The 16,631-nt window shown below is 41.1% G+C and overlaps 1 protein-coding gene across 1 annotated transcript in view; it reads left to right on the top strand.

Moving 5' to 3' along the window:
- LOC119428787 (inositol polyphosphate-4-phosphatase type I A) overlaps window positions 1–16,631 on the top strand; it is a 48,409-nt gene that overhangs the window by 9,624 nt on the left and 22,154 nt on the right. Inside the window, exons 9-18 of the mRNA XM_037696463.1 lie at window positions 2,571–2,701; window positions 2,804–2,908; window positions 2,977–3,085; window positions 3,297–3,314; window positions 4,941–5,127; window positions 5,205–5,420; window positions 7,618–7,759; window positions 7,876–8,031; window positions 8,433–8,465; window positions 14,156–14,328. Of these exons, the coding sequence (XP_037552391.1) occupies window positions 2,571–2,701; window positions 2,804–2,908; window positions 2,977–3,085; window positions 3,297–3,314; window positions 4,941–5,127; window positions 5,205–5,420; window positions 7,618–7,759; window positions 7,876–8,031; window positions 8,433–8,465; window positions 14,156–14,328 (1,270 nt within the window). The remainder of the gene's footprint in view (window positions 1–2,570; window positions 2,702–2,803; window positions 2,909–2,976; window positions 3,086–3,296; window positions 3,315–4,940; window positions 5,128–5,204; window positions 5,421–7,617; window positions 7,760–7,875; window positions 8,032–8,432; window positions 8,466–14,155; window positions 14,329–16,631) is intronic.

The following is a 16,631-nucleotide window of genomic DNA, read 5'->3' on the forward strand; positions in this document are numbered from 1 at the left end:
AAAAAAAAAAAACAAAAAACCAACTCCTGGCACGGACGTAGCACTAAGCTAGCAGCGCGCAATACAAACGCACTAGGTAAAAAGCTATGACTATGGCTCCATCTTTGTCATGCTGAGCTGTCTCCAACACCCTCCCCCCACTGTCTGAAAACTGTCTGTACAAACTGCGCGCAACACAGACGTGTCTCTGTCTCCAGCCTCCACACCCAATCGAAAAATATCACAGAAGATATGAGCGCCCTGCCAAGGCAAGTAAAGTAAGGGAAACATTGCATCCATTACATTTACTCGCTTCTTCCTTTCCGGGCCACGGGGGTCACTGATGCCCACTTCACCACTTGCTCTTGCCGAGGTCAGATATTTTTCTCCTCCTCTCCCTCGCCGCTTTGCTTTGCTGCTCTGTCCTGTCTGTGAAACTGTTTCTGAGCCTCTCTTCTACATATCTTCCGAACCATAATTTTGGACTTGGATTTGTCAGTTGGTCCCTCAACACAATTGAGAACATTTCTTCGAAGAGAAGACAGGCTTTAGGCAAGCCCTGTTGACGCACACGAAGCTGGATATCTCATCGACTTGAAGACTTGATGTTTCTATCTCTGCTGCCATTTGTGGATTTTAAGGATGCATTTATAAGTGAATTTACGATAACTGTTCCTTGATTGTAGATAAACCAGCAACCAGCCGAGTCCAAAAAGCAGGACTCGGCTGGTTGCTGGTTTATCTACAATCAAGGAAGTCGCCGGCAGCAAATTTGGACCCGATAATGCCGCTTGCCTTTTATGATGGCTTGGGTCGTGCCTCAAGCACCCAGACTCAAATGCTTTTGGCAGAATGGATCAGATCTCGGATATTATTCTCAGGCACGGTCCATTGATGTGGCCATGTAATTTGGACATTTCAGAACTGAGTGGACCAACACAAACTCAAGGTAGATGTCATTAAGTTCTGCCTGTCCCCAAAACAACTGTGTTTATCTGAATTTTGCTCCCTGACTGGCCTTGAAGGCCACCTTATCTGAATTCGCCTGAAGAAAATGTAATCCGACAAACCCCCCCCCCCCCCCCCCCCCCCAGTGGAGGAATTCCAACTGATCAATCTGAGGGAACAAGCTGAATAAACATTGTGTCATCATTTCTGGACTTTTGGATTCCCAAAGGTGTTGTCCTTGGCTATTCCCTGACATCCCCTGAGAATGTTTACAGATCTCACCAGAAGACACTGGCTGATTATTCCATCCTTATCAGAACTCCTACAGTGCCCTCGAGAGCGTCCTTGGACATGCTCACCGCTCTTGTCGTCTCCCCCCCCTCTGTGGAATGTCTACATCACCATGTGCTTGTATGTGCGAGGTGTTTTTTCAATATCAGGTCTTTCTTCTCAGCCAAGAAGAAAAAGTTTGATAGGAAATTTTTTTTGCCTCCAATTCTTACGTGTCCAGTTTCCCTACTTTTTTTGTCTGTCTAAACAGATCTCACTTGTAAATGAGTCTTCGAGGCTCAGTGTGATTTATCTGTCTAAATAAAGGTTGAATTGAATCCAGCAGTCACTATGTGAGAGGCGGGGGACGCCCTGGACAGGTCGCAAGCCCATCAAAGGGACACATACAGACAAACAACCATTCACTCTCTCACTCACACCTAGAGACAATTTAGAGTTACCAGTCAGCCTAACATGCATGTTTTTGGTCTGTGGGAGGAAACTGGAGTACCTGGATCAATCCACGCATGCACAGAGAGAACATGCAAACTCCACCCAGAAAAGTCCCCAGCCGGGATTTAATCCAGTTTCTGTTCAGTGCCCTGAGATGACTTCTGTTGTGACTTGGCGCTATATAAATAAACTGAATTGAATTAAATCTGGGGGGTGTAGTTTGGGTCTTCTTACAGACCTTGTCGAAAGTGGTGACACATTTAAATCACCTGTTTATACAGTTATTTAAACTTTTGATTTTGGAAACTGAAATGTTTAGAAAAGGCTTCAAAAAAACCTTTCCAACTTTTTGTAAATCTAGTATTCTTTTTGGATCTTTACTTTACCTTGGACTTTCCCATTGTTCTGAGAAATGGTCAAGCTAATGACGCTTGTCAAACAAATTATTTTTGTGGTGGCAAAACAAAACTACCTGCTTGGTTGTCAAGTTAAGTTATTGTAGAGACTTTAACTGTACGTATAAAGATTTAGACGAATCTTCTTCTTTCGGCTTTTCCCTCTTTAGCCGTCACCACAGCGAGTCATCCTCCTCCATCTCACTCTGTCCTCTGCGTCCTCTGTCCTCACTCCAACTGCCTCCATGTCCTCTCTAACGTAAACTCATTTCAACTGTGCTTGGATTTATTTTCTCATTATTTATTCAATTTTCTCTAAAACAGAGCTCATAAAAACCACAGTACAATATACACAAAATGTTTGTTCTTTTAATTGAGCATGACAAATATTCATCAAAATCTCCAACTTGATATGCTGGAACTATTTGTTTCCTATCTTTTATTGAAGTTGTAAAATTTTCTTGCTGTAATAATGAGGTTTATACTCACGTGTGTCTTATTTTTCCTTGTCTGGTGTGTGTTCAGGGTGTGCGAGCTGCAGGAGCTGGGAGAGTTATCCCCCTGCTGGGAGAGTCTGCGGCGTCAGATCATCTCTCAGCACCAGTCTATGATACAAAGATACCAGGAAACGCTGTTTGACCTCAGCAGCTACAGAGGTTTGTGTCTACGTGGATTCTAAATGTTGGTAAATCTATAAAATATCAAGCGAGTTTTAAATAAACGATTGATCCATTTTCTTTTTGATGTCAACACATCAGGTCCATCGTTTAAAGCCAGTAACCTGAAGGCAGAGAGGAAGCTGGAGTTCATGCCAACCAACCTCCACGTGCAGAGGATGAGGGTGCAGGATGAGCTGGGCTTCGGTGAGACGCAAACGCAGGTTTTTCTGTGGGGTTTTCATCCTTTACCGACGGTGGGTTATATTTTTCAGAGCACACGTATGATGTGGTAACGATCGGCGCTCCGGCTGCTCACTGCCAAGGTTTTAAAAACGGTGGCCTGAGGAAGCTCGTGCAGAAGTTTGAGGAGGCAAAGAAACAGTAAGTTCACCTCATTAAATGAGAATCAAATGGGAAACTTAAAAAATCAAATGTTTCACAGCCGCTCATATTTAACTTATAATTTAAACGGCTCAAACGTTACTCTGCTTTAATTTGACATGAAATGGATGTTGTTGTTTTTTTATAATTCCTGAATTAATTTTGCTGTTTGGCTTCTGGCTTTCTCCTGATTTTGTTTTTTTTAAATCAGCGTTTATGAGGAGGGATGGTGAGTTGCTGCTTTGTTTGTTTTTATTTCATTATTTGCATCTCTGTGTCACAAATATTTGCTCTTTTGAGTTGCTTGTAATGAAATACAGTTGATTTAAGTGCTGCACAGTTTGCATATTTAACTGTATCTCTGGTCCAACAAAGTTCAGTCAGGTCATCTGGACGTTTTTTTTTTTTTTTTTGAGACGTTTCGTCCTTTATCCAAAGGACTTCATCAGTCCGAGGAGCCACAAACAAACCGATTCCCACAAGCAGCAAACCCAGATAGTGGACCAACCAGATTGATTGTGATAAGATGGTTTCTGAGGCCTGCCCTCTCACTTATCGACTCCTCTGAGGCAGCCATAGCCAAAGTGGTTCAAAACTTCAAAGTTCATGCTGAATAATCCAGGTAGAAAATCCTTTTTTTTTTTTTTTTGTTAAGACTTTTCATCCTTCGTCAAAGGACTTCATCAGTCTGAGAAGGTACAAACAAACTGAATCCCACAAGCATTGTGGGACTCAGTAATAATAATCACTGAATTTTTGCACATGAACTTTGATGTTTTGAACCACTTTGGCTATGGCTGCCCCAGAGGAGTCGAAGGGGGGAGAGGGCGGCCCCAGAAACCATCTTATCACCAACAAACTGGTTGGTCAACTATGTGAGTGCGCTGCTTGTGGGACTGAGTTTGTTGTGGCTTCTCAGACTGATGAAGTCATTTGGATGAAGGACGAAACGTCTCAACAACAACAAAAAAAAACTGTCCAGATGACCTGACTGAACTTTGTTGGATTTTTTTTACCTGGATTATTGAGCATGAACTTTGATGTATCTCTGGTCTTTTAACAACACCAAATTTCACTTGAAAATTAATTTTTGTTTTAATTAAGATGCATCTGAAATTGTAAAATTACAGTAGTCCCTCGTTTATCGCGGGGTATCGGTGCCCTGAAGCCCTGCGATAAGTGGAAAAACCGCGAAGTAGGAATAGTAGTAAAAGTACTAAGTAGTTTATTTTAGTGTTAATATATATTAAGGTATTTTAAACCCTTCCCACATTCTTGCAATATTCTAAACAATGTTTCTAAACTCTAAATGCTCAAAAAGAGCACAGAATGTCATGATTTCAGCTCTCTGCCTTCGGCTGCTCTCTCGGCCACGCCCACTTCTCCGCTTTGCACGGCGATCAGCTGATCAGCTGCAGGTGGAAGCTTCTCCCACAGCTGTGGGCTGCACACAGGTGCTAAATCATTTCAAATAATTTATTTAAAATAAAAAATCCATGCCGATCTTGCGGCTCATCCATCAATCAGCCAGAATTGTGTGTCATGTCTAATATTACTTTGAAACACTGCGATAGAGGGCGTCCGCGAAAAACGAACCGCGAAGTAGTGAGGGACTACTGTATATGATCATTTTGTTTTCCCTAAATAGCTTAATAAAACCACCACACAGAGCTGGCATGAGCTTACAAACACTATATATGTCTGTAAATGTATTTTAATAAAGTTATATTTGATGAGCAATAGAGTATTTTCTTTAGTTTAACCCCCCTCAGACATATTAGTTAACTCTGTATTAAAGTATAGAAAAGCGTGTCGTCAGCGTACGGTTTGATACAAGTTTCTTTACTCCCTACAGCAGCGCCATCTCTAGCTCGCAGTCCATCGTTTACACCCCACAGGACATTGTTCGAGCCAAAGAGATCATCTCCCACATCAACACGCTCAAGACTCAAGTTAGCTACTACTCTGAGAGGCTTTCCCGAGCTGCCAAAGACCGGTCAGCCAGTGGGCTGGAAAGAACGCTTGCTATTCTGACTGATAAGGTAAAATGAAAATGGGGTTTGTTAATGATCGTATCATTACGTCTTTATCATTTTTTTTGTCATTATTATCTGCTCAGACACGTCAGCTAGTGACAGTGTGCGACTGCAAGCTGCTGACTTTGGCCATTCAGGCTTTGGATGCTGCACGACCCGAGTACATTGCCTCGAAAGCATCTCCTTCCACCGAATCCGAACAGGTAGTCCTCCGCAATGACCAGGACACCCTGCTCGCCAAGTGGAGCGGTTGCAACAGTCGTTCATCGCTGCATGTGGACTGGCACGAAGAGGAATGGGTACGTTTCTAAAGTGATGATACGTTTGTAATATACAGTATATCTGTAGGGCATTAAAACACATACAATATATTAAATACATTTAGCACATTTTAAGGCCTTAATCCAACAAAGTTCAGTCAGGTCATCTGGACAGTATTTTTTTTTTTGTTGAGATGTTTCATCCTTCATACTTTCTTTTAACTCGATTAAACCGTCAGCAGAACCAGAACCAGGAAGTGCAGCCATCTGCATTGGCTAGTTAGGGTTAGAAAGGACAGGAAAGAGACAGACACAGAACGATTGGTCAAGATGTAGTTGCTATGTAAAAAAAACGGATTTTAATGATAGAAATAATTACAAACATAATAATAATAATAATGCATTTTATTTGTCAGCGCCTTTCAAAACACCCAAGGACACTTCACAGCATTAAAAACACAGTATTAAACAATATAAAATAACTATTAAAAACACTAAACCAAAAAGAAAATAACATTTAAAAATAACAGTTAAAGTGAAAAGGCTAGCTTGAACAGATGAGTTTTGAGTTTTGATTTGAAGGTCAGAAGGCAGTCAATGTTACGGATGTCCGGCGGAAGAGCATTCCAGAGCTGGGGAGCAGAGTGAGAAAAGGCTCTGTGTCCCATGGTGCTGAGGCGGACAAGAGGCACGTTAAGGTGGATGGAAGTGGAAGAACGAAGGGAGCGTGAATGGGTGGTAATGTGTAGGAGATCTAACAGGTAAGGAGGGGCGAGGTTGTGGATAGCTTTGAAAGTGAACAACAAGATTTTAAATTGAATTCTGAATGTGACTGGAAGCCAGTGAAGTTGCTGTAAAACTGGGGTGATGAACAGTAGAGTAAGTAAAGACAGCAGCAGAGTGAGGAAGTGTGGTTAGGGTGTCCTGCAGTCTAAGCTTATAGCACCAGAACTATGGGATAGCTCAGGAAACCCAAGCCAACGTTATAGGATATAACACAAATAAAAGTCTTGAGTCTAGTCTTAAAAGTAAACGGTGTGTCAGCCTCACGGACAGAAACTGGAAGTTAGTTCCATAAGAGAGGAGCCTGAAAGCTCTGCCTTGTATTGTACTTTTAGAAGCTCTAGGAACCACAGGTAAACCTTCAGTTTGAGGGTGAAGTATTATGTTGGAGAAAATATGGAACAATAAGATCTTTAATGTTAGTTGGAGCTTGGTTGTTGAGATAACTTGCTCCGCTGCAAGTTTTACATAAAATCGTGGTTGATTTTTGGGTCACAGTGTTTTGTTTGATAAGACAGGAAATGCATAAAGTTTCCAAACTGAGAGTTATTGTTTCCTTAAAATCAGTTTATCATTTTCGTTTTGGTAGATCTGACAGTTTTTCCAAACTTACCGTACTTGCCGCCGTAAACGTCGCATCTGTTACGTGTCACCGCTGACAACACGGAAATGTGGGCCGGTGTTGTGCCAAAAATCAATTGGCTACCAAATGGCGGCTGCGGGAGCGTGCACGGGAGGACTTTAACAAGAATTTAAAAGATCATCACTTAAAAACAATTATTTGTTTGCTCGACATTATAGTAAAGGTGTGTGTCAGTTGAACTTTTTCTAAATAAATGCGCTGAGGTTCAGATCAGCTGAATTTCACCTGGGCGGTGCAGCAAAATGCAGTTGATTTGACGTTTGCTCCAGGAGTTCCAGAGCGAGATGAAGGTGGCTTAGTATGGCAAGCAAAGTGTCTCATTAATAGCCACTTTTACCTATTAATGAGACACTTGGCTTGCCAGATTAGTTGAGCGCCCTATAGTGGCTGAAAATGGTAGTGTTCGATATTTTCCATGTCAGAATGAATGAAATCGGCAGATCTCAGCCAAAAATTGGGTTATAAATATGGAAAAAAAAAAAACATAAATAAGTCGCTTCGCTGTATAAGTCACAGGCTTGCTATTTTATGTAAAAAAAAAACCTGTGATTTATACAGCGAAAATTACGGTAATCCAGATCCAACAATGTTTAGTCAGGTAATTGACATTTTCTGTTTTGACTGAGACGTTTTATTCTTCATCCAAAGGACTTCTTCAATCCGAGGAGCCCATCAAACAAACTGATTCCCACATACCTGACCTGATTGAACATTGTTGGATTTCTACCTGCATTATTGAGCATGAACTTTGGTGATAATCCAGAGCGATAAATTCAGTTGTGTAAACCCCGCGTGTCTCTGCCCCATCAGGAGAAAGTGTGGGTGAACGTGGATAAATCTCTGGAGTGCATCATCCAGCGAGTGGACAAGCTGCTTCAGAAACAGAGGAGACCCAGCATGGACAGTCGGGACAGTACTCAGAGTGACCAACAGGGCGACAGCACCAAGAAAGGTAACGCTTCTTTTTGAAGCCTTCATCTGCTCCACCGAAGTCCATTCCCACACCTGTTTTTAAAAAAACAAAAAAAGTAAATTTGTGTCGACTCTGATCTGTGTGGCTTTGAAAAGGTGACAATAAAACACGAGCTTTCTGGATCAACCCTGGAAGTTCATCACAAGACTCCCCTTCACCATCATCCTCATCATCAGAGCCACCTCTACCATCCTCATCATCAGCACCCGCCCTTTCTTCTGCACGCCCCCCCAGCCCTGAACAAACGAACTGTACGTTCATTTTAGCACTTTCTTCTCCTGCTGCTTCGGCAGGGTTCACGCCGATTTCTCTGCTCAGCTTCTAACATGAAAGCATTTCGCTTAAAATCAAAGCAGCTTTTTTTTTTTTACGAACTTTAAATGAAGTCAGACGTGCCTCTTTGTGTTTTGTGCTTCACGTTTGTTGCCAGTGTTAAAAGTTTTGTTCTATACATGTGATTTATGGTCAAACGTCTGTAAAAACATTTATTTTGCCATGAAAGCAGTTCAGAGTTTGCAGAACTTTTAAGACAGAAAAGGCCTAGAAGTCGTTTTTACTACATTTGACCCTGGTCTGCTGTGTTTTATGTGTTTGTCTCTGTCTTCTGTGGCTCTGCTGATCTTGCATGTTGCACCTTCAAACCCTTCTTCAGATGGAAGCCCCTGTGCTGAGGAAGCGTACCCAGGTAAGAGCTGCTCCCCCACTCTGCTCTTGTTCCTTGAAGAAATTAGGCCAGTATCTCAGTGGGTTGCAGGTGGTGAACAGCATTCCACATGCTCACTGTTCTGTTGCTGAACATTTGAACAAGTTCAATAAGTTGGAGCAACGAACGTTCTCTCGAAGTAGTCAGGGTTGTAGCATCGCTCATAGTGGCATGTTGACACCTGAAGAGGAGCTCTACTTTGACAGAAAAAAATGTCAGAGGCTGTTGAGAATGTCCAGGTCTACAAACCACACAGATGATACAGAATAACTAAAACAATATTATTTTTTCATTTAACCTTTATTTATACAATGCAGTCTCATTGAGTCACGAGGACTCATTTACAAAAGAGAGCTGTTTTAAACAAAAATCACAAATGAGGTACACACAACATTCATATGAAAGCAAGCATATAAAAATGAAACGTATATAAAAGAAGTGATATAAAACAAAATAAAAAAAAAAAACATGCTACATTATAAAACAGTGTATAAAACAGGAACATGTCTGCATTGATTCTTGCATTGAACTTAACAGGTGTTCGAAGTTACAGGAGCGGAGGAAGAGAAGGCCTTTTGGCTAGTTCGGTCTGCACTGATGAGGAGACATTATTATTATTATTATTATTAGACCTTTATTTATGCAGGTTAGTTCCCATTGAGCCTCGAAGACTCATTTATAAGAGAGACCTGTTACAAACAACATGCAGGCAGATGAGAAAGAGAACATGAGGGTGAAGGAATCCCCCAAAAAAATCATGTCTCACTCCATGTCCTGGTGGGGCACAGTGCAAAAGTAAAAAAAAAAAAAAGACCTTGCAGCATAAACAGCAACACACAATGACATCATAATGCATTTATGCATAGAGGTCAACAAAGGTGGTGAGTCGCTATGGAAACTCCAGAAAGTTCCAAAGTTCTGATAAGATGGTACAATGTCTATCAGTGTCACAGATGTGATAAGGCCAGAGATGCCCTCGGGAAGGGCAGGCAGATCTTCTAGTTTTCGTATCCTCCAGGATCAATTTGAGATAAGTTGGCCTGTCCAAGGCCAGCGGGGAGGCCAAATTCAGATAAACAATTGTTTTGGGCAGGCAGACTCTGATTTCTGTCTGCCTTCAGTTCTGCTGGTACACTCAATGGCAAATCCAAACAGTCAGATTTGTGGCCATTCCGCCCGGTCTGTGTTCGATTAGCTTTCTCCAAGATCAAATTCTTTATTCCGGTGAGTTCCAGGAGCTGCAAGTGCCCTACGATTCTCAGAAATCATGTCCAGCTTGCAGTTGAGCCCAAGTATATGTAGGACTCGACAAACTCAATAAGAACACCATTTGTAGCTAAAATAGAAGGAAGGACTGCTGCTGGTACCGACTTCCTTTTTGAAAACTACATTCCTTTTGTTTTGTCAGCATTTAGCACAAGTTTGAGACGGCACAAATCTGACTGAATGATGTTGAATGCAGACAGTAAAAGCTGGAAAGCCTTAGCAACTGTTTTAGCTCGACAAAAACAATTGTGTTGTCAGCGTAGAAATGTAAAGATGCATCAGAAATGATATGACCTACATTACTTATGTAGATTGTGAAGCAGGTGGGCCCTAAGACTGAACCTTGTGGTACACCATTGTTGCCAATTAAATAACTGGAAGAAGTACCATTATGTTGAACATATTCCCTTCAATATGAGAGATAATTAGAGAACCAACTAGTAATGTGATCTGAGAAACCAATGTCTTGATAGCTTATGACATAAAATGTCATGGTCCACAGTGTCAAAATATTTATCAAAATCTTCATTTTCTATTCGAATACAGCGTTAATGCCAAATACTGACTGCAAACACAGGTGCAACCTATTATTTTAGATATTGAGTGGCCACTCACAAACATGTGAGTCAAAAACCTGTAAATTATCATCAGCTTGTTGAAGCCACAATCACAGTAACCTCTTGAACCTGAACATAGGTATCATCAAAGTGTAACTGTATTTATAAAGCACATTATTGCTACAAGCATCTCTATGGGTTTTCAAGTAACGGCGTAATACAAAAAGCATAGAAGTAAAAATGCAACAAAAAAAAAAACTTAATAAAGAAGAAAAAATGTAAACAAAATATATTACTCTTTCTCACTTCTAATACATAGTCACTCCATTATCGCAGGGGTTATGTTCCAGACACCACCGTGATAGGTGAAAAACCATGATGTAGGAACGCTATATTTATTTTAGTATTATTATGTATTTTAAGGCTTTTGAAACCCTTCCCCACTTTTGCAATGTTCTAAACTTTTAAACATACGTCATTTTAACAACATACGTAAATGTACTGTACAGTACTGCCTAATTTTACTCACCAGCTCTGCAGAACAGCAGTTCTGTTCTGGTTCGGCAGACCTACCCTGCAGCGACGAAGCCCACCGCCCCGTCCAGGTTGATGTGCTCATGGATAATTGAGCTTAAGGAAGCTTCAGGATTATTTGTGACTTTCCTGCCAGTTCTGTGGCTAATGTGTTCTGACTTTGCGTTGCAAAACTTTCCCTCCATTTCGGCAGAAAGCAGCTCCGGAAGCACTGCTGGCTTCTGGGTAGTGTAGTTCTTTTGACTGGTGTTGCAGTATATGCTTCTTCAAAGAAAGCTACAAAATGGCAGCGCCTGTCTGAAGTATTTTTTCTCATTAATTATCCTGTACCATCTCAATCATGTGAGTAATATTAAAGTTGACAGTAGTTGAAAAAACGAGAAAGAGCGAGACCGCGAATGTCAAACCGCGAAGTAGCAAGGGACTACTTATCTTATTGTTTGAACTGAGCTAAATGAAGAAAACTGCAAACTAAATATAGCAAAGAAACAGAAAAAAGTGCCTAAAGGCTAGCTTGAAGCTAAAACCATTAAATACTGAATGCAGAAAAAGGCTAGCTAAAAGCCAAAAGTAGCTAAAGAAAACAAAAAAGGGGATATATGGATGTAGTCAGAGAAGATATGGAAGAAGTTGGAGTGAGGACAGAGGATGCAGAGGACAGAGTGAGATGGATGAGGATGACTCACTCTGGTATGACCCCGAAGAGGGAACAGCTGAAAGAAAAGGACAAATAAAACAGAGCAGTTTACTGAAGCAGATTTGAAAGAGAAAGTTTTTGAATTGAGTAATGAGATCTGAATACATTTCTTTAGTAAAAAAGTTTTAAATAGATGTTTGCTTTTTCAAAAGTATAAATGTTACAAAAACCAACTGTCATAGCGCCCATCTCCTGAATGAGCTCAACATTTTGATATACAAACTAGAACCTGGCTGATATGGACATTTTGACTATCGTCGATACCGATGTTGGGAGGGGGAAGGCTAATGTCGATAATCGATATAATGGCTGAACTTTTTTGAGCTTTGTCCACCCCTGAGAATCTTAAGTAAATAGCTACTTTAAAACCTGTTTTAAATCTTGAAGTGTTGAAACGGTCTTCCGAACGTGCGTACAGATTTCAGACAAACAACGCATTTCACTGAGGACGACAAAGATAACGTTACCAACACTGATATGTATTTACCTCTACGTTAGATTTATTGTTCTGGATAAAGTTTTACAAGGCAGTAGCCTATGCTATGTTATCTAAACGTTAGCTTGCTAACATGAGAGGCACGTAGCTAATGACAAGCATGTTGGAGGATTGAAGATAATTTATAATTGTTGATTTGTTTTACAAATCTGTTTAAATAAACTTGCCATGCTCTGTTCAGTAAAATACACTGCACAGTATTGCTCCCTGCTTCGGCTGTGCTGAAAGTGAAAGTTAAAGTGAAAGGCCATGACTTGAAAGTAGTCTTCATGCGCCCTCTGCTGGATACATTGTACAATTATGTATTTTGCAAGTATGGACATGGTTTGTTCCCAGTGTTTATATCAGTGCATAATAGACGATTATCACTGATACTGATAGGTCAAATGGTGTCCCGATTGAGTTTGTTGATTCCTATAAATATTTGGGTATCTTGGTCGACTCGCATCTCTCTTTTAAGCTTCACGTGGAAAACTTGGTAAAGAAACTGAAAGTTAAACTGGGTTTCTTTTTCAGAAACAGATCCTGTCTAACCCTGAATGCTAGGAAACGCCTTGTATCTGTGACTTTCCTTCCCTCTATTGATTACGGTGACATTATTTACATGAACGCTCCTACAAGCACCCTGCAGATGTTGGATGCTGTCTATCACGGTGCACTAAGATTCATAACTGGCTGATTATCGTACCCACCACTGCACCCTGTATTCACTGGTTAACTGGACATCATTAACTTCACGCAGACTCTCTCACTGGTACATTTTCATCTTTAAATCACTTCTTGGTCTGTTGCCTTCATACTTCTCCTCCTACATGTCACTGCGTGAGTGCAGCTACAGCGTGCGCTCTCAGGACATTATTACCTGCAGTGTTCCCTCAATGAGGACTGAACTAGGCAAAATGGCCGTCTCCTACTCTGATCCTGTTTCCTGGAATATCTTACAAAAAGATCTGAAGCTCTCGACCTTGACCTCTCTTAAGTGGCTTTAAGAATCTGGTGGACTCCTGGCAGGGACCAATGCAGACATGCTCCTGTTTTTAGTTTTCTACATTTGCTTTAGAATCTAGCTGTTTTTTGTTACTTTTTTTAGCCATCCTATTTGTTAAAAAAACAAAACAATTGTATGACTTTTTATAACTGTTTATTGTTGTTGCCGTTGTCCATTGTTGTCATCATTCTTTGTTGAAATCAGGTCTCTCTTGTAAATGCGTCCTTGAGGCTCAATGGGATTTACCCGTTTAAATAAAGGTTGAATGAAAAAAGGTCCACAAACACCTATATCAGCCTAAAATATCGGCGCTACCGATGTATCGCTATGTCACTATGACATATCAGTATGTCTCTGTGTGAGTGCAGCTACAGCGTGCGCTCTCAGGACATCATTACATGCAGTGTTCCCTCAGTGAGGACTGAACTTGGCAAAATTGCCTTCTGCTACTCTGCTCCTGTTTCCTGGAATATCTTGCACAAAGATCTGAAGCTCTCAACCTTGACCTCTAAGTGGCTTCAAACATCTAAGTTCATGACAAAAACCAACGAAGACATGTTCCTGTTTTTAGTTTTCTGCATCGCGTTACAACCTAGCTGTTTTTGTTTCGTTTTACCCTTTCCTTTTGTTTGTTATTCTCAATCTGTATGCTTTTTATGATTGTCTACTGCTCGTCATCACTCTTTGTTAAAATCAGGTCTCTTTTGTAAATGAGCCCCCGAGTCTCAATGGGATTAACCTGTAGAAATAAAGGTTGAATGAATATCGGTCGGGCTCTAATACAAACAGCAAAAAAAGCACTAAATGTGCAGATGTAGTTGGATTGCAACAAATGCAAGAACACAAACGGCACTGATGCAGCATTTAAACGCATTTTGTTTCCAACAGTAAATAATGTCGCATCTCATAAAATGTTGGAATTAATACATTTTCTCTCTAAATTACTGTCTTTGAAAAACGACTGATCCACATGCCAGGCTCGAGTACACCGTCCACATGCTTCAGGTGCAACTTTAGAGCAGCCTGCAACTGTTTTAGTTCTTGCTTCTGCTTTTATCGTCGTCTGTTCGTCCGTGTCCTAAAAAGTTCAATAATGTATCCACTGAATAATTTCTGTCCCGTGTGCGTTTCCAGGTGAGTGGAGCGAGGCGTTGTACCCCCTCCTCACCACGCTCACGGAGTGCGTCTCCATGATGAGCGACAAGGCCAAGAAGTCCATGGTGTTCCTGCTGATGCAGGACAGCGCCCCCACCATCGCCATGGACGTGTCGCTGCAGTACCGCCGGGATGTCGTCTTCTGCCAGACGGTCAGGACACCGACAGCTGCTTGCCCACACACACACACACACACACACACACACACACACATTTACAAAAATTGGTTAATGCTGCTCATCTAAAGATGACGAAGGAGGTAGCGATGCACGATATTATCGGCATGGTATCATATCAGCCGATATTGGCGTTAAAGTTTTATATTGGACATTCTATTAAAATAACTCGCCGATATAAAAGACTCTGTTTTTGCCTGCAGCGGCAGCACAACGTGATGACATCACGTGCGCCTACCCGATCTCACGGCGGAGAGGAAAATTCAAGTTTCATTCATGTTGGCAGTGTTGAAGTTTTATTTTCATTGGTGAGGATGTCGGGTTCCGAAGATTTATGGACTACGTTGAGCCTCGCTACATTGTCCGCAGTCGGAGATATTTTTCCGACGTAGCCTAACCCGAGTTACAAGCCGTCATTTCCGACATCATTGAGAAGCTAATAGCCGATAGCACGACTTGTTGGGTGAGTTTTACCACAGACATTTGGACGTCATGTTAGCTCCGTTAGCATGATTAAGTCTTACGGCACAATGGATAGACAAAAACTTTGAACTTAAAAAGGCTGTCCTTCATGGACAACTTGGAACCTGGAACAAGCCTCCACAAGTGAGACAGCATCACGGCTGACTAATGCTAATAAATAACATTTAACACTTTTCATTTAATATAAGTTAAATTGCTATGCATAGCATATGGCTGTTACTGAATATATGTCACCAGCTCTTAGAGCTGTTGCACAATTTATGTAGCAAATAAGCCTAAATAAGAGGGTTATGTTCTGACAAAGGAAATTATATAAAGTATCGGTATCGACATATGTTATCGGCCAAAAATTCAATATCGTGCATCCCTAGAAGGAGGTGTTAAATATGAAAACAGGAGCAGAGGTTCAGCTGATTTTCTTTTCTTTTTTTTAAAGCATCAGTAGGTTAGAAAAGGAAATAGATTCTTACTCCAAGAAGGTGTTTGCTCACATTTAAAGGCTCTCAGGTGTTGAGTTTATTGGTATTTAAAGGAAGTTAATAATAAAAGAACTGGGCTTTGGTGCATGCTCGATGTGGTTTTTGCTTGTTTACAAATGACTTGTTGCACATTCATTAAGAATGATGGAAATCCTGTCTGACATGAGTCACCAGCTCTTTTCAGTCTCAGCTGACTGTAAAGATCATGTGACTTAGACCTATTTCCTGTTATGGAGTAATATCTCCAACAAACTGAACAGTTACTATTTTAACTTCTTGTCGTTGTTGATGCTTTTTCCTGCTTGAAATTTGTTTACTGTTAGTAAAACATCTTCACAGTGTAGAATCTGGGGTGACATTTTATTTTTTTCAAATTTGTTGATTTGAAACAGCAGCATGCTGGATAGGTTCATCCCTTTTTAGTTAACTTATAAACATGAAGTTAGCATGTGCATGTGTTTTGTGTGCTTGCATGCATGTGTGTTGCAAAAACTAGAATTCATTTCACCAACGTTCATGCTCAATAAAATCCAGGTACAAATCCAACAATGTTCAGTCAGGTCATCTGGACGATTTCAATCTTTTGCTGAGACGTTTCGTCCTTCATCCAAAGGACTTCTTCAGTCCGAGGAGCCACAAACAAACTGGATTCCCACAAATGCCACACTCCCATAGTGGGGGAAAAAAACTGTTTGCTGGTGATAAGATGGTTTCTGGGGCTTCCCTCTCCCTCGTCAACTCCCTTCACGGTGAAGAGGGTGTCCGTTCCTCGGGGGAGGACTGAAGAAGTCCTTTGGATGAAGGGTGAAGTGTCTCAGCAAAAGAAAGAAACCATCCAGATGCCCTGACTGAACACTGTTGGATTCGTACCTGGATTATTGAGCATGAACTTTGGTGTTTTGAACAATTTTGGCATGGCTGCCTCAGAGGAGTCGACACATGTTAATTCGTTCATTCATTCGTACTCATCTGCTCACACAGACTCATGTTTGTGCTTCTGCTGTTCGGCATATTGTTTTTGTACTACTAGTGCTTAGCACTCCTGTTAAAAGATGGGAGCTGGTTGTGGGTCACTGCATTAGGAAATCCCCTCCAGCCCACATCTCTCCCCCCGGCTTGAATCTTCCTTAGAAGTGGCAATTCACAATATCAATAAATCAAGGAAAGGTCAATTAAGTTTTACAAATTGTATTAAAAATCAAAGCAGAAAAAGGTTACAGTTTACAGCGCTGGGCTCTCCGGTCTGTGACGTGTTCACAAACCCGGAAGAGCCCCGATGTCCTGTGTCATTACTCATTTATAAGGTCCTGGACTCCT

This window comes from Nematolebias whitei, chromosome 23 (assembly GCF_014905685.2).
Source record: "Nematolebias whitei isolate Nwh7 chromosome 23, NemWhi1, whole genome shotgun sequence".
NCBI classification, from domain to species: Eukaryota; Metazoa; Chordata; class Actinopteri; order Cyprinodontiformes; family Rivulidae; genus Nematolebias; species Nematolebias whitei.